The following is a 17,262-nucleotide window of genomic DNA, read 5'->3' on the forward strand; positions in this document are numbered from 1 at the left end:
AAGGCAGAGAAACCAGAGGAAACTTGTCCCTGTTGTGAGAAAATCTGGTTTTAATCATATTTAGGATACAATACGGAACATTAAAAACCCATTTTGTATATTTCTAATTTTACTTTGATTTATGTTGGGGCTTCTCATGCTACAGCTCTGTGTTGTCTGTGTTTTAACAGCTTTCTAGCAGAGTGGTTCAAAACCTTTTCAGGAGAGCTGCCCTCTTTTGAGGATGAAAATGTTTCCCATGACCCCCGACCGGCATGTGGTTCTTAACTTGGGGGTCACAAAAAAATGTCTTGACACCTCTACTTTCATTTCCATTTCAATGTGTAGATTGACAGTATATTAAAATTATGTTATTATATTAATAATTCACAGTCTGTGTGCTGCTTTAAAAAGATTAAAGATGCATTGATCATTTTAATCAATGGTTTTTGTGTATAATTTTTTTCAATTGGGCTGGCTGCACATTTTCAGATCTTGCCTGTAGGAGTAGGTGTTGTCAAAAGTCTGTGTCCTGTCTGTAATCTTATGTTTCCCTTTACATTAACCCTTATTATCACGTGTCATCTTCTGTGATGTTTAACCATAACCCAACTTTACTCTAACCCCAACCAATTATCACTGCACTGACTAACTGTAACCAAAGCCCTGACCCCAACCACAGAGGACTTGTTTGTAGGTGAATCTCTGACACAAGACCACTGTATGTTAAAAAATCTTATTCAGGTATTTGCTGTTTTAAATATGTTATATAATTAATGATAATAATTTCCAGAGCATGAATCCACTGTGGTCACCAGAGTCCACCTCTTATGTCACATTGATGTGTTTGCGCTCAGACCTGGTTCCAGTCGGGTTACTGTGTGTTAAGTAACCAAGTGGTGAAGATGTACAGTATGTGTGTGTTGTTGAAGATTACATTAGGTCATAATTCAGGTCATCAGGTGTTATCCCATCTGACCACTCACCACCTCCTTCCAAATATACTACAGTCTGTGATGTCGCTGTCCTCAGTCGACCCCATGGTGTCTGTCCATCAGAGCGTTACCTCTTCTGACCCGAGGACCCTCGCACAAACCTGAAAACAGAAACGGAAAGAAAATATCAACACAAATGTTTTTTGTTTTGTTTTTCTAACATACAGTATGAGAGCGGCGTCTGTCGTCTCTTTCACATGGTGTCTGTGCCACAGCGCTCTAATCTAATCTGATCTAATTGTTTCTAATCTAATTTAATGTGGTGCCTTCTGATCCAATCCAGTTAAACTTGACCTAATCTGAGCTATAGTATAATATGTTCAGAAAGGACAGAGGATGAGCTGGTTACGATTTCATACATTTTGTTTGCTCCCAATCAAAGAAACAACATTCACAGTCTCAGTGAATTTTGCTAAAAATATCATAAAAACCGTAATTTTCACCTGTGTTTTCATTTCATTGTCTGTTATTAACCACTTTATTGTTCTGTCCATTTTGCTACTGCACATTTATCCATCCAATGTCTTGTTTTTCCTTGTTTTCATTCCCCTCTGCTCTAATGAAAGGCAACACTATGAATAAACTTACGTGACGAGCAGTTTGCTCAATGACCCAAAACGCCTCACGTCTGGTAAACACCCACAGACTCAGGGTCCTGACGTGGGCTGTATATGTTGTGCCATAGGTACCGGCTGTTCTCACGGTCATAAGATTATCCCAGAAAGTAATCCACCTCAACTCCATTAACAGCTTTGTGAATGACCACGGCAGGTATATAAACACTGTGACTGAGGGAGAGAGAAAGAGACAGAGAGAGTGCAAAAAGAAAGAGAACCTTCTCTTTGTTTTGTACTTCTTCCTTTGCTCAGCTCTTCCATCTTGCTTCACTTTGCCTCACCCCGACTCCCACCAACTAACACACAGGTGAGACTCTCTGCTGACACCTTACGGCAGCACACACTGTAGCTGTAGTCTGTAGCTGCTGCATGTCTTAAAGAGGTCAAGTAGAATAAAGAAAACAATCATTTCTTTTAAATATGTTTCTGTCAAATTAGATGTGATGATAAATTGTTGATCTTAGAGTCATGAAGTTTTCTTTGTGAGGACTTTTTGCACAGTTGTTATTGCACTCCACCTTTAAAATTACACACTGTCCTGCTGTTACTGATGCACTTAGATCTTTTATTCTTATTCCTACTTTTATTAAATGCAGCTTTTTAATTTTTGTTATTCTACATTTGGCTGTCTGCAGCTATGCTTTTTGATTTCTATTTATCCTATTTATATTTCAATTTATGAAATACTGACTAAACCAGATGGCACTCTGCATCAGAAATACTGAGCACCATGTGGCACTGGCACATTTTTACTTGAGTGATTGTAAATATTCATTAATCCAGTTCGATGCTCATTATTAATGTTTTTATGTATTTTCCTGCTTAGTCATGACGTCTTGTAGTTTTCATCGTTACAGTTCAAATAAAATGTCTTGACACTTTTTCCCCATATTAAATACTAATGGTAATATTGACTGTTTTTTTCATGTGTTTAAGTTATTAACTGAAAACTTGATTGAAATGATTTTACTTTACTTTTGAGGCTCTAAGGAAAAGTTCTGAGGCATTTAAAAAAATATGAGTTTGCATTTTGTTGTTTAGCACAGACAGGAAGTGCTTATCAACTAGCTCGCTTCAAAGTACAAAATATTGTCACCCATTAACACTTTAATTAAGTCACTATTTAACACTTTGCAATTAAGATGTGCAAAAAATATTATTTATGTTTTGTAAAGTAAAGTTGGACTTTACAACACCTGCAAAATCACAACGTGTTGTTTATATATTTGTGTGTGGATTAGTTAAAGGAAATACAACATGTTTTATTATTAGTGAGGCCTGGAGTTGTTTGTTAGATGTGTTTTTGAATTTTGGACCAGGCTACCTGTTTCCCCTCACTTTGGCTTTATGCTAAACTAAACTAAGCTAATCACCTTACTTAATGCACAGACATAAGCATATTTATAAAAATGTTGACTTATTCTTTCAGGTCATTACAAGTTTGGTTTGTATTGACATCCCAAACTTCAGATCCACTCTCACACTGTCCTTCCATTATTAGAACATCTTTAGCCGGTAACAGAACAGACATAACTGACAGCTTAAAGTAAATATAGTCACCTAATTATGACTGATTACAGCAGCAAGAGCTATGACCTAAGACATTTAGACTAAGTGGATTAGTTGAGGATGGGCTTGTAGCCTGAATAGGTAACTTAGGGTCATCAGACATATTTCAATATATTTATCTAAGTACTTTTCGGTTCTCGTTCTCTTTAATAAGTCTTTGTTGTTTTCATAGACATGAATGCCGCAGTAGCAGCACCTGGAGGCACCAAGGCCGCTCCCCCCAAGTTCAAGCAGAAGGTGACCAGGCAGTTCAAGAGCAAGGCTCCCAAAGCTGGACAGAAGGGGTGAGTATAGAAAAAACACCACTACATATTAAGGTAACTGTAACTGTGAGATAACGGCGATGGCTCATCTCAACTTCACTTCTTCATTTCTCTGTCTTTAGATTCGATGATGTTCCAGGAATGGATGGCCTTGGAGGTAACGATTGATCACAGCAAGAACTGATACAGGAAACCGATAACTGATTCTAATGTATTAGATACAACAGGGTGAATTAACTTCTGGTTTTTCTCTCGTAGGTGTGGAGGTCATCTGCCCCTGGGAGGCGTTTGGTGACATGGAGCTGAGTGATCTGGCTCAGTTTGGCATCGTCTAGAACTGGTGCCACATGGAAACAGTTTATTCCTGGTGGCTGCAATCCAGCAGCTTTTTTCTTTGTTTTGCTCTCCTCAGGGATTCTCCCCCATTTCGGGTGAGTAGATCAGCCTGATATTGATACCATTTCAGAACAGCTGATGAGAAGAGAGGGATTTTCTCTCTCTCCTTGATAATGGAGGAGAAAGCTCTTGGACGGCAGCCCCCAAGGATGACTCTTCTCCTGTCCTGGGCCACGTCTGCACCTCTTCACCTGGAAGTTTTACCATCTCTCTGAGCTCTGTATTATCTTTGTCTACATCTGAATGAAGTCTCAGGAAGTCTCTGTTGTAGCCTTGTTGTCCTGTTTAGCCCATCACCTGTGTAAAAGTGTAACACGCTGTACCACTGCTTGGGTTTAACTACAGGGACAACAGGGGAACAATTAGGGATCAACACATCTTTAAAGTGGAGTAGACTATCTCAAGACAAAAACAAAGTATCTATCTATCTAGCTTGCTAGCTTGCTAGCCAGCTTCCTAATCACATCAAGTAGAGTTGTGTGCTTTGTGTTTATGTTGTATATCTAACAATAAAGTGTATTTTAGTCACATTATTCTGGTCTGTCTTCATTCTCAGCATCATCTTCCCTTCAGATGTAAAATCACAACTTCAGTACAGTAACACACAGTTGACTGTAGGTTGTTGTATTGTTGTTTTACGGTGACTGATTTTTATATTCCAGTGGATCAAAAAAAATGAACCAAAATGTTTTTAAAAATACATAAATATTGATTTAAGAGAGAGTTATAAAACAAAAGGTACTCACCATGTGCAGGTAGAAAGTTACACAAAATAATTTGTCTTTGGGAAAGTCTGGGTGTCATCCATTTATCAACAGGAAGTTAATTTTAAGAGGATAACTGCTGAAAACCCTCTCACCAATAATCTTCAGCTTATTGATGAGAAATGAAACTTCACTAGGATCACTAGTTTGAAGAATTTGATAAAGTGGGAAATGGCGACTTCTGCTGGAGAATCCAAGGTATTGCAATTGTGTGGATGGATTTAATCTGACACCATCATGAAACAGGCTAAAGTGCTGTTATTATTATTTTATTCAATAAAGCTTATAAAAATAATTATACCACTGTTCCTATTGTGGCAGATTTTTAAACACATCCTGTATTCAAAACCAGTGCCACACCTCTCTGATAGAGTGATGCCGTGAGGTTTGGGCTGGTCATGAGATTTATGGTGAAGTGAAGCGAGACACTGAATCATCCTGCCTCAATACTTTTGTTTTGAAAGGGTTTTTCAAACCAGGTTACACTAATCCCCCATGTACAGACTGCAAGGCAAACAGGTTCATTAGCACATACAGCTAACTCTCCCTCTCTTCTTTGTTGATGATGTGCTCTTCTGCAACCCCTGGCAAAAATTATGGAATCACCACTCTTGGAGGATGTTCATGCAGTTGCTTAATTTCGTAGAATGAAAAACTAATCACAGTACCAGTCCTAGCCTGGTCAGATGCGTACACGAACTGATGAAGCCTCTTGGATGAGAGGTGAAACGTCTTCCCAGACAAATAACCTAGTCCAGTTGTTTTCGATTTAAAAAAACTCCTTTAGGTCTTTCTTGAAGGAAAGTTTTCACGTCTTTTGCCCTATGGCAAGATGCATTATCATCTTGAAAAATAATGTCATCATCACCAAACATCCTTTCAGTTGATGGAATAAGAAAAGTGTCCATAAATTTCAATGTAAACTTGTGCATTTATTGAAGATGTAATGACTGCCATCTCCCCCGTGCCTTTGCCTACATGCAGCCCCATATCATCAATGACTGTGGAAATTTGCATGTTTTCTTCAGGCTGTCGTCTTCATAAATTTAATTGGAACGGCACCAAACAAAAGTTCCAGTATCATCACCTTGCCCAATGCAGATTCGCGATTCATCACTGAATATCACTTTCATCCAGTCATCCACAGTCCATAAATGCTTTTCTTTAGTCCACCGTAACCTTGGTCTTTTCTGTTTAGGTGTTAATGATGGCTTTCGTTTGGCTTTTCTGTATGTAAATCCTATTTCCTTTAGGCGATTTCTTACAGTTCGGTCACAGACATTGACTCCAGTTTCTGCCCATTTGTTCCCCATTTGTTTTGTTGTGCATTTTCTGTTTTCAAGACATATTGCTTTAAGTTTGTTTTAGAACTGCAAATTACATTACATTTTCCTCTGCTTGATCTAAAAAAGCAATTGTGACTGACTACAACACTTTTCTTTATTTCGTTTATTGTTTCTTAAAGCCAGAAGGTTGGCATTTTAAATAATGATAGTTTTGTGGCATGTCTGTGATTTGCTTTTTTTCTACAAAATTAAACAATTGAATGAACATCCTCCAAGAGCGGTGATTCCATAATTTTTGCCAGGGGTTGTATCTCCATGTGTGATTTGATGATGATCAGTTCATTAAATTAAATTCAAAATTACTTCCATTTCTCACTGATTGTTATGAATAACCTGAGAAGATGTAGTAAAGTTTGTTCCATTCACAAAGTGAAAACTTTCTATTCTATTTATTTTTTAATCATTGTTTTGTCATTCAGTGCTAAATTGCTTGATTCAGTACTATTCAGATTTTCATTCATAAAGAAAATGAATTTGATGTAGAGATTAATCAGTTTCTACTTAAACTCCGTCATTATTTATCAACGTGTCTTACTGTAACTGAGTGTTAAAAGTTCTGTGTCTTCACTTCCAATATCTATAAACCACACACTCTTGTATATAATCCACTCATTCCTAATGGGAGTGGGTGTATTTTTAAACAGCCTTATGGATAATCCTGCTGAGGTGAATGGAGACATGGTTGATGTCACAGTTTTTACATTTTATTATGTTTACACATTATGTAAAATATAAACTATGGAAAGATGTTCAGTCACTGAAATATAAGAAATATCTATATATATATATATATACAAAGAAAATCCAGATTTATTGTTCACAACTCACAAACACACAACAGACGCAACAACAAACATGTAAGAGAAAAAACTAAGTGATTTAAAAAATGGAAAAAATAAAAGAAATAAATGAAATAATGAAAATAATTGCAGAGGGTCTCAGTAGAAAAAACAACTAATAATAATAAAATAAAATGTGTGTGGACAAAATAGATAGAATAGCATTGAGGTTTAGTATGTATGATGTATATTACACACAAACACACCACATCAAACTGTACACACTCATAAGTATAACACATTTAAAATTCATTTCTGTCTCATTTTTTGCTCACATGGACGTGTCGCCTCATGTTGCATCACTGCAGCTCATAAGATCATGTAAAGCCGAACACGTTTCACAGTTGAGCCCTAATATCTTCCTTGTTATGCAAAGGTCTCATGCTCCCTCGGACTTCGCAGCTTGAACGACGGTGAAAGAGATTATTACCTGTAATCCTCTGTTTACTCATCGTGGTGTCCTGAACCAAACCTGTACTGATGAAAATTAATGAGCTTGTGTGTTAATAAAGTTTTGTTTATGTTGATCATCAGACTCAAACCATTTTCAATTTAATATTTACATTTACTTTTTTTTTTAAAGAGTTTTATTCTTCTTATTTAGATTTTTTTGGGAAACACTGAGAAAGAAAAGACAGTTGAAATATATGACTAGTGATTTACTAATGACTGACCCTCTGAGACCCCTATGATTATCTTTGACTTATCAGGATTACTTATAAGCCTTCACTCAGAATACTTCCAGCCAGCCCCTGTGGCTTTTGTTAGCTCCAAGCAATAAGTGGGAGGGGGTTAAACCAAGACTATAAAGACAGGGTGAGGACACGATGATGAGACAGAAGAGACAGACTGCAAGAAGAAAGAGGACTCCGTCTTTGTCTTGTAGTTGCTTTTTTGCTTCTTCTTCTTTGACGTCCAGTCGTCCAGGAAAACAACAAGTAAGTGCATTTCTCCGTTACTATCCGATCTCCTTAAATTCAATATTGCTTTTCAAAATATTTCTCATTTAAATTCATTAAACATGAGCACAGGTTGTGGAAAGAGACCAGAACTGTAACTTCAACATCTCTCCAACCCAACATGGTCTTTCCTCAATTTCATAGATATTAGATCTGAATCTGAATCTGAAAAAAGATGAAAGGATGAGATCAACTGAATAAGCAACAAAAACACATCAAAAATGATAATACAATAGTTAATTTATTCATTTAAGAAGTAAAACTGTCCGGTGTTTTCCTCTGTGTTTTTGCCTGTGGTTAAGAAATGAACTGAAGCTGTTTTCTGTATCTTGTGTGTGAAGGTGCAGAAGTGCCACAAGATTCATCTGTAAATATTGTACTGTAGATCCTCTGGTGGAGATCAGGTTTAGGGATGTTCGGCAGCTAAATGAGATGAATATTATCTTTGAAAAATAGATTATAATCCTCCTCATAATCCAGCCTCGTCCCAGAACACGACATGGATCAGTGCAATCTTGTTCGGGGGCAGATTTTGATCCTCAGGTCCTGCACACTGATCCCTGACGCTCGGACATGTTGTGACCTGATCTTTGGTTTAGAGACCGACGCTAACAGGATTAGCACTGTAAAATATGGAGAGTGTTTATGACACGTCAACAGGCATGAAGGCGTGTTATTAATAGAAATGAGATGAAGGGATGAAGTGTGAGTCGTGGTGGTGCAGAAGATCCACGTCCCTCCCCTGCAGGATTTATGATGAGTGACATGTTTGTTTGTTCTCAAGTCTCCGAGATGAACGCAGCAGCAGCAGCAGGTGAAGGTGGCAAAGCCGCTCCCCCCAAGTTCAAGCAGAAGGAGACCAGGCAGTTCAAGAGCAAGGCTCCTAAAGCTGGACAGAAGGGGTGAGTGTGATCGTTTCCCTCCACTGCTCCATTTCCTCAACCGACTTGGACATTCATGGAATATTTCACTTTGGTTTTTGTTGTTTTTTTCCCACAGGTTCGACAACGATGTCCCGGGGATGGAGGGTCTTGGAGGTGAGGGTGAATTTTATATTTAGTCTGGAAATATTCCAGGTTCAGATATTTAGTCCTGATTCATCTTTTGGGTTCTTCTTCTTCTTCTTCTTCTGTCCTGCAGACTCTGCCGTGGTCTGCCCCTGGGAGGCGTTCGGTGACATGGAGCTGAGCGACCTGGCTCAGTTTGGCATCGTGTAGACCTGTTAGATGAGGGGCGCCGACCCTGGTCCTGGACAGATGTGACAGATGTGACCTCACAGTATCACTGTGGTTTAACAAGAGCTGAATATAAAGAGCTGGAGAAATGATTTCACCTGGATCAGACATGTCTCTGCAGCGTCAGGGTCCGGCACCAAACACAGTGGATAAATCTACTATTATATTTATTTTTGTAGTTGCTGTTTGAATATATAAATATTATTTTTTCAATAAACATACAGTAAATGAGAAACTACCTCTTACTCTAACAATCTTCATTGTTTTTTGATCATTAATCAAAATAGTTTATCCAGCCATGTTTTATTTCCTTTAGTTCATCTTTATTCTTCATACAGCCACAGCCTCATTATATTCATGTTTATTTATATATATATATATATATATATATATATATACACACACTCAATAAAAGTTTTTTCCCTCAGTCTGTTATGTTACATGTGGTTTTTTTTTTTCAATTGTCTCTTTACTTTTTTACCTCAGTAACTCAGCCAGGATGATATTAGCGCTGCAGTGAAGAGGGACAGTATTCATTATAATGTCAGTAGAAGGAGACTCTTCAGAGATAGATAGATAGATAGATAGATAGATAGATAGGGTTAAACTATATGTGAAGAGCTGGAGACAAATCACAGTCTCCACTGGGGATTTAATGATTTAATCCCAACAAGGAAACATTATGACAGAATCAGTGATGAAACACAAACGTGAGTAAATCTTCTGTATTAGAAATGTGCTGCTCTGTATGAACCACAGTGGACAAGTTAATTGGGAGCAGATGAAACATCAGGATGGGAAGACGATCACAGAAGTGGGAAAAACAAAGACAGGAAGAAAAACAACCAACTAGGGGCGATCAGACCATCACATCGTGGACGATGAATCGCACAGATTAAAAAGCTGCTATATTTAGATATTTAACCAGCTGTTAACCAGCCCGTTAACTGTTAAACAGCTAACCCGCTCACTGCAGCTGCCCATGGCAGAGCGTGACGTATTGGCACAGGTACCAGCTCTCCACCTGAGCAGAACACGAACTACCACGTGCAGCGGAGTTGCAATGGGCACGAGGCGGGACCAGCAGAGGAAGCGACTGCACTTTCAAATTAAAGTACTTACATGTTGCACCTGATAAATAAATAATATAAATCGCTGTCCAAACAAATACACAATATGAACTGAGCAAAAAGGTGCGATTGGTTGTGACACAACTGTTAAGCAAAAGACGGTATTGTGGGCGAAGAATAGGACCGGAAGTCATAAATCATGAAGTGACGGGCTTTACACAACTACTCATGTGATCACAAGTTCAACTAAATCTGTGGGGAGACTCCAGATTCAGATCGTGGATCGTGATTCTACCTAAAAACATTGTCATATGATCTTTTGGCCAGAAACATGAAACAAACTTAACACTGAAGAAGAATAAATAAGGGAAATAAACCAAAGACGTCGCCTAACACCCCTCTGCTTAAAGAAACGACGCACACTTCAGGGTCATCTCAACCTAAACTCCCAGCTGTACATTTTACAACATACATTAATTTTTGAATTTTTTTATTTATATTGGTAAATACTTATTTGCACATCAGGAGGGAGAGTTTAGACCACAACCCAACGACAGAGCTATTTATGTCATATGGACAAGAACTGGAAACAAAGATAAATTAACAGGATTAAATAAATAATCCTAAATAATTGAATGTATTGATTTGTTGCATAGACAAGCTATTTGTCTTCCAGGGTCTCAACAAACGATGGCTTTTCTTGTGGTTTAGAATAAAAAAACAAAAAATACAATTTGAATTTAAAGTCTTAAACAACACCTTGAGTTCTGTCTCTTTAGCCAAGCACATCCCTCTCAGGGAGCCCAACAACACGAACTGCCATAAAAATATTTTATGTTGTCATTTGATATATTTGTTTACACATTTTATTTATGCAATTTATTTGTGATTATACGCTATATTTTCTTTTATCTGTATTGGATATGCAAGACGCAGGAACTTACGCCTGTGTTGCACGGGACACTTTAAATTGTAACACTCACCTTCCGAAGACCACCATGGATGTATTATTAGAAGTGAGTCTCAGGATTTAACTGTCAAAGATCCTCTATAGAGAAGATGCTGCACTACAGGCAGCACCAATGAAATGAGACAGTTCCGGTGGGTGCTGTCCCTCAGCCCCTCCCTCAAGTGAAGGCAACTGGCATGAAATGTGACAGCAGCCAATAATACAATCTATACCTGTCTAGACTCACCTCTCTGCATCCTTTGGGAAAGAAAAGACAGATCCGTTTTTGTTGTTATTGCAGCCTGTTGCTGCACAAAGCTCGGGCATTTTAACACTAATTGATGGATTACTTGTCCCTGTCAAAAGAACACAATAATAAACAATCTTTGTAACAGTCAAAAGGGCATAAACCACATTCAGGATAAGTGCATTAACTATAGGAACAACTGAGCAAGCAGTTATAATAGAACTATTGGTCAGAGGAAAGAAGATGGAGGAATTAATAAGTTTAATAAAATAAATAATACACATAATAAACAATTATACATTTAAGAGAAAAAATACATAAAATCGTTATTAATTATAAAAAGGGACAATAGAAATCAGTCAGGTATTAAAGTGCATTTTAATACCTTTTGGTAATTTTTTACACTGAGATTTTGTCCATGATGATGTGTTTTTCATGGTCTTACCACTTTGATCCACCAAAGCCTTTTCCGCTTTGTTCATATTTAAATGTATTAATTAAGTCACTTATTTCATATTGTAAATGTAAAATTAGTGCCAGGCTGCATGGTGTCACTCTTTGTTATGAATTAGGTCAATACAATACAATATTTCAACACTGCAGAATTTCAATTTCCACAAATGTAGCCGTCACAGAACCCAGGTATTTTCATTAAGTACATTACTGTCCCAGATAATTGATTTGAAAAAGATTAAATAAATCCAAAAGATTTTTTTTTTTTTTTTATTTAATTTAAATGATAATGAATGCCACTGAACATTTTGTATACATAACACACAATGACGATGTGGGGAGTAAGAGACACGACGATGAGGACATCCAGGACGGTTCTTCCCCTCAGGGACCGGCGGGAGAAGGGGAGCAGGTTGCACCATCTCAGGCCACCACCGCCAACCCAGTGGACGTGAAGTCAGAGGTCTAATTTTACCAAACTGAGACAATTTAAGCTATAAACTAAAGGAATTTGGTTGTTGTGAGTGGAAGACAGGCTGGTGAACTTACGCTCTACAACTGCCAAGTTGAGCTCTCACTTGGAAAAATGTTGCTGTGACTTGACAAAGATGGCGGCATTAAGGCAAGGCAAAACTTCAGGTGCCATTTTGAGAAAACTGTGGCATCAGTTTGGAGGATTGGCTTTTGTCCTGGATGGAAACAAACGGGAAATTAATTACACTAGTGTTGACCAAGATAAAGCAATGATTTCCATGACTGCATATAAGAGAAAACATAACACTTTGATTTCTCCTTCGGGATCAATAGGGTTAGCAATTTTAGCCGTCTTAAAATAAAAAACAGACCTTTTCGTTGTTAATGTTTTCTGGTGATTTTATATTTTGTTATAATAAAAAATGAAAATCAAACAACTTAAAACTTTTCTTGCCCGTTTTAACCGTGGAAAAGAAAAAGAGCCTATTTAAATTTTTATTTTTGAGTTCTACAGGAGTATTACGGTCACATTGAGGAAAAAAAAAAGTGAAGTTACAAGAATAAAGTCTAGATTTTGAGCATAAAATCATTATGGCAATAAAGTCGTATTATTACAAAAATAAAGTTACAAGACATTCATTACAAGAATTAAAAATATAAAGTTTTGAGAGAAAAAAAACATTTTTTAGGAATATTACCAGCAGCCAATAAAACAGGTGAAAGGTGAGTCACTGGCAGAATCTCTTCAACATCCTGATGATGAGGATGATGATGGTGATGAACCAAACCATGAAGTATTTCCTTATTTGTGAAACCTCTGCTGAAGTGTAACTTAACAGGATGCTCCATGTTCCTCATTTTAAAGCCTCTGACATTTGCGTCTAAAACAACACAGAACCTAAAATTATGACTTTATTCTCATAAAATTGTGACTTTTCTCATAAAAGTACAACTTTACAACGTGACTTTTTTTTCTTGAAACATTGTGATTTTACTCTCAAAATTAGCCTTTGACTTTATTCCAATAATACTTTAACTTTATTCTTGTAATTTCAGATATTGTTCTTTATTGATCTGGCCCTAGTACTCCGGCGTAAAATTAAAATAATCGCTAATATTTTTTTCCTTTTTTTAAATACCTGTTCGTTTCTGAAAAGAAAATCTAATGATCAATGGATAAAAAACATTGACTCAGCTTCCGCCGTGTTATTTTTGCACACTTTACTACAAGGTCACGTAGATGTGAGCGGAAGGGTCACGTGCACATTTGGAAATTACCTGACCGCTCGTTACCTCCCACGCGCAACGCAGCAGTGGTAAGGAACAAATTATACAGATTTTTCACTTGGCATCGGTATAAAGAGTCTTATAAAGACTTCTGAGCAACATGTGACTTATTTCCCTGTCTGTAGGTCGAAGTGTCGGGCTCGTGGATGTTGAATTGAGGAGCACGCGATGCGGCGCTAGCTGGAGGCTAATTCGGAAGCTAGCGTGTGCGTCGAGTGTCACCCTGAGGCCTAGCTCTTCAGGTGAGCTGGATTCTTCTGTCCTTGTTGTTCCCGACTGAGTTGAGTGAGTGGTTTGTCTCCGTTTAATTTGATATTTTCACTTACTTTGTCCGTGTAAAGTTGTAATTAATTCAGTTAATTCTCATGAGTGTAAAAGTCACCGCCAGTATAACCGTCTGTACCAGTGTCCGTTCACAAGTTCAATAAATATGTAAATCCATGGTGATTAATGAAAGACACGCATTTCTTCAGGAGGTTAAACACATTCTGAAGATGTTGTGGTAAATTCGGCTTGTAAATATTAATCACAGCGACACTTAATGTCACTAATTGAAACGTTTAGGGTGTTTCCACTGCTCACCTGGATCCCCAGAGGTTCGTAGGGAGAACAGACATGAAGCTCACTGAACGTTATTTTTTATGCCGGATGTTCTAATGTAAACCTCCGGTGGAAAAGAGCATTAAATTATGTTTAAAGAGATAAAAATGCTTTGTGGAAAAACGATAAGATTTTAAATGGTCAAATTTCACAAATAGATTAAGGTTTGTTTGCATTAAACAGAGCGGTGTGCTTAATGGACTGTTGTTGTTTAACAATACAGCACTTCACATCAAACGTATGTAATTAAATAACCAGTTGTTTGTCAGTAATGTTTGATGTTGTGTTTCTCTGTCCAGGTTCTACAGCGCCCCTCAGTCCACAGACGGTCACACACTGACACCTGGTGGAGAGTTTGTGAAACTGCAGTTGAGTATTGTGAATAAAACGTAAGGAGCAGACTAGAAGAAGAAGAGGGCTTCAGTGATTCTTGTGTTGATACTGTGTCATTGTCATGTATGTGTAAACTCTCTGGGAATGTTATTCTTATGGGCGTAACCACGCATCCTTTGGGGGGGGTCGTGTCCCCCCCCAATACTGGGAAAATACCAATCTGCCCCCCCCCAATATTATGTATAAATATTTCTTCCTTTTAGGAACCCTGGCTGTCAACTGACCCGTCTCTTGTTATTTCCGATTCATTTTCAATTTATTTCCGTTTGTTAAGGAAAACAAAAGTGTGTGACCACCCCCCTCCCGATTGTACACTTGGTTGCGCCCATGTAACACCGGCTCCGTTTGAAGCGCCGGCTCCGACCGCCACACGACTGAGGGAGAAATTGGTCCGACCTTGCCCAAAAAGCGGAAAAAGCAGGACATACGAAATTTTTTTCAGACAGTAAGCCACTAGATAGCTAAAGAGGAGTGATGTTGTCAAAATGAGCGTGTTAATTTTTGAATTAATTTGAAATATTTAACTCGTTAAAAAAGGGCTCAGTTTGTTAGTTAAGCTAGCTTGAAGTGAAGAGACTTGTATAATATGAAGCTAGTACCAACGATGTCATGATAGCCTGTCACAATTTGGGCTAAATGACAAATTAGGCTAATTCCTGTGGGGTAAAAACTTTCTCTTTGAGAAATGTGGACTCCCCCAATGTCTGTACCATGGTTACGCACTTGCTTATGGGAATGCAGGAGGGAGAGCCGGGGCTTAGACAACAGGATTGGTGGGCTGCAGGCAGGAGAACAAAAGACTAAGATAAGGCTCTTTGCATAAACTCCCATCAGCCCTGTGAGCTCTGGAGACTGTAAACAAAGCAATAAAGTCCTAAAACCGGGTCCAATCGAGTCACCTTGGTCCAGAGTAGGTATAGGGATCTTAATGCGTTACCCGGAAGTCTGTATATTGTAGTTTTTTGTAGAGCGAAAGTCAACATAGAACGACTTTTTTCTCTTAGAAACGTAAGTTTCGTATTCACCATGACAGTGTGCACTTCCGGTGCAGACCCGGATATATACTGAGCCGAACCTTGTGATTGTCGTGTTACTTCGGTAACACATATACTAAAATTGGAACGATACAGAGAAGATTAGCATGGCCCCTGCGCAAGGATGACACGCAAATTCGTGAAGCGTTCCTCATTTTTCATTCAAATATTAATTTTTCTCCACTGACTCTAATGGAACAGCGCCCCCACCGCCGGCGGCGCTGCCGGGAACTGCAGCGGCAGGAGTAGCTGTCTGTTACAAACTGCATCTGAAGTCATTATATGACTAAACCGACCTGCTCTTAAAAATCAACGACTGTTAATAAAAACTACACGTCACACAGACAAAGGAACGGTAAGTGAAATTAATTAACTTAAAACTTACTTTTTCCGCGGGGTCGGAGCTTTGGAGCTTTCCCGTCTCCAGTTAGTTTAGAGCGGGGGGCGAGAGCCGGTCCACCGCAGGAGAGCGTCGTCCACACCGGGGAGCGGACCGAGGTGTTCCCACATCCACCACCATCTCAGCCCAGCCTCACACGGGAACCTCCCCGACAACCCGCTGCCTGTCCGGCTGCCGAACATCCACTCTCCGGTAGCAGCGTCCTCCAGGCTTGGCTCCCCGCGCACTCTGCTCCTCTCTGGGTCACACAGGTGCAGTCACTCGCTCTAATCACCCCAGGTGCAATCACTCACTGTAATCAGCTGCACGCGATGTTTCAACTCATTTTCTGCTCTAAAACTAGTGAAACGTTATTGACTAAAACTCGTGTAGAAACCTGCTCATCTCCTGTAGAGAGCGTGACGTTAGAAACAATCTGTGGTCGTTATATATCTGTTGTGTTTCTGTGTGAACAATTGAGACTATTTATTTTTTCTGTATTTTCAGTGATGATCAGCTGTTCCTCCTCTGTGTGAAGGATCACAGCGCCACCTACCGGACGAACTACATGTGACGCTGAAGTAAAATGTCACAACACACCTCAAATCTGAAAGTGACTTCCGGTGAGGTGCTTCTAAATAAAAGCCCCAGTGTGTTGATGGAGAACAGATAATATTATTGATAACACCATTATTATTTCCACTATATCAAACAGTCTGAGCTTAAATACAACAGTAAACAGATGCTCCGGGTCTCTCCCTCCCCAGAAGGTCAGCGGTTCGATACCCGGTTGTTACAAAACTGAAGAAAAGCTTCAGGAGTTGTTGCACAGTGTAACTAAGGTCATTGTAAATAATGTGGACGCCTGATAAACACAGAACAGTGATGTATTATCTCCCAGACGGTGACAGAGGAAAAACCAAGATTAAGTGTCTGAGTGAAGTTGTTGTTAAACTGGACTGAGATCATGTGACTGAAGGCACCAGCTGATTGTGACAGTTCTGTTATTAACATGAATAATTACTGACTTTTTAATGTTTTGGCCTTTGAACCCTGACACCATGACTGTCATGAGCCATCTATGTTGTCTTGTTAGTGTTTCAGTTGCATGTTGTCCTCATGTTTACATGTTACATAATGTAAATAAATCATAAATAATAAATCTTTCAAACAAAGTGCAGAGTGAACTATTTACTTTGTATTTATTTGCAGATTTAAAAACAACATAAACAGAGGAACACTGGCAGAAATGATAGATATGTAAGAAAGAAAGATAAATTATTTTTTAAAAAGAGAAAAGTCCCTCAGGTCCTCTTCTCTTTGGAGGGGTATCCGGCCTAAAGACGGTGGGGACCTCAGCGTCCTGCAGGTATGGTCCAGGTGGCAGGGGCAGGCTGTTCCACCCACTCAGGAT

At 38.7% G+C, this 17,262-nt stretch overlaps 2 protein-coding genes, 2 long non-coding RNA genes and 1 other non-coding gene across 5 annotated transcripts; all 5 read left to right on the forward strand.

The window, feature by feature from the left end:
• The first annotated feature begins 1,727 nt into the window (after nt 1-1,727).
• Nucleotides 1,728-4,347, forward strand: LOC111644311 (retinal cone rhodopsin-sensitive cGMP 3',5'-cyclic phosphodiesterase subunit gamma-like). The gene is made up of 4 exons (XM_023393143.2): nt 1,728-1,898; nt 3,333-3,444; nt 3,546-3,580; nt 3,682-4,347. The coding sequence occupies exons 2-4, from the start codon at nt 3,335-3,337 to the stop codon at nt 3,756-3,758; spliced, it is 222 nt and encodes a 73-aa protein (XP_023248911.1). The 5' UTR covers nt 1,728-1,898; nt 3,333-3,334; the 3' UTR covers nt 3,759-4,347.
• Nucleotides 4,348-7,612: 3,265 nt separating this feature from the next.
• LOC111644330 (retinal cone rhodopsin-sensitive cGMP 3',5'-cyclic phosphodiesterase subunit gamma-like) lies at nt 7,613-9,349 on the forward strand. The gene is made up of 4 exons (XM_023393172.2): nt 7,613-7,706; nt 8,512-8,629; nt 8,727-8,764; nt 8,868-9,349. The coding sequence occupies exons 2-4, from the start codon at nt 8,520-8,522 to the stop codon at nt 8,942-8,944; spliced, it is 225 nt and encodes a 74-aa protein (XP_023248940.1). The 5' UTR covers nt 7,613-7,706; nt 8,512-8,519; the 3' UTR covers nt 8,945-9,349.
• A 4,005-nt stretch (nt 9,350-13,354) lies between these two features.
• Nucleotides 13,355-14,449, forward strand: LOC111644313 (uncharacterized). Its single transcript, XR_002759783.2, has 3 exons — nt 13,355-13,471; nt 13,568-13,684; nt 14,342-14,449. It is a non-coding gene; the product is annotated as an uncharacterized LOC111644313 (long non-coding RNA).
• Nucleotides 14,450-14,688: 239 nt separating this feature from the next.
• LOC147817618 (uncharacterized) lies at nt 14,689-17,023 on the forward strand. Its single transcript, XR_015436217.1, has 2 exons — nt 14,689-15,824; nt 16,356-17,023. It is a non-coding gene; the product is annotated as an uncharacterized LOC147817618 (long non-coding RNA).
• Nucleotides 15,523-15,628, forward strand: LOC111644339 (U6 spliceosomal RNA). The gene has a single exon (XR_002759785.1). It is a non-coding gene; the product is annotated as a U6 spliceosomal RNA (small nuclear RNA).
• Nucleotides 17,024-17,262: the final 239 nt, after the last annotated feature.

This window comes from Seriola lalandi, unplaced genomic scaffold (assembly GCF_002814215.2).
Source record: "Seriola lalandi dorsalis isolate HSWRI2012SDOR001 ecotype SW California unplaced genomic scaffold, Sedor1 jcf7180002054929, whole genome shotgun sequence".
Taxonomy (NCBI): domain Eukaryota; kingdom Metazoa; phylum Chordata; class Actinopteri; order Carangiformes; family Carangidae; genus Seriola; species Seriola lalandi.

What these genes read in the sequence shown, in the direction of transcription:
- LOC111644311 (XM_023393143.2), top strand. Translation starts at nt 3,335, where the DNA reads ATGAATGCCGCAGTAGCAGCACCTGGAGGCACCAAGGCCGCTCCCCCC. An exon ending in CCCAAAGCTGGACAGAAGGG is followed by an intron (nt 3,445 to 3,545) that starts GTGAGTATAGAA and finishes CTCTGTCTTTAG; the next exon opens with ATTCGATGATGTTCCAGGAA. An exon ending in AGGAATGGATGGCCTTGGAG is followed by an intron (nt 3,581 to 3,681) that starts GTAACGATTGAT and finishes TTTCTCTCGTAG; the next exon opens with GTGTGGAGGTCATCTGCCCC.
- LOC111644330 (XM_023393172.2), top strand. Translation starts at nt 8,520, where the DNA reads ATGAACGCAGCAGCAGCAGCAGGTGAAGGTGGCAAAGCCGCTCCCCCC. An exon ending in CCTAAAGCTGGACAGAAGGG is followed by an intron (nt 8,630 to 8,726) that starts GTGAGTGTGATC and finishes TTTTTCCCACAG; the next exon opens with GTTCGACAACGATGTCCCGG. An exon ending in GGGGATGGAGGGTCTTGGAG is followed by an intron (nt 8,765 to 8,867) that starts GTGAGGGTGAAT and finishes TCTGTCCTGCAG; the next exon opens with ACTCTGCCGTGGTCTGCCCC.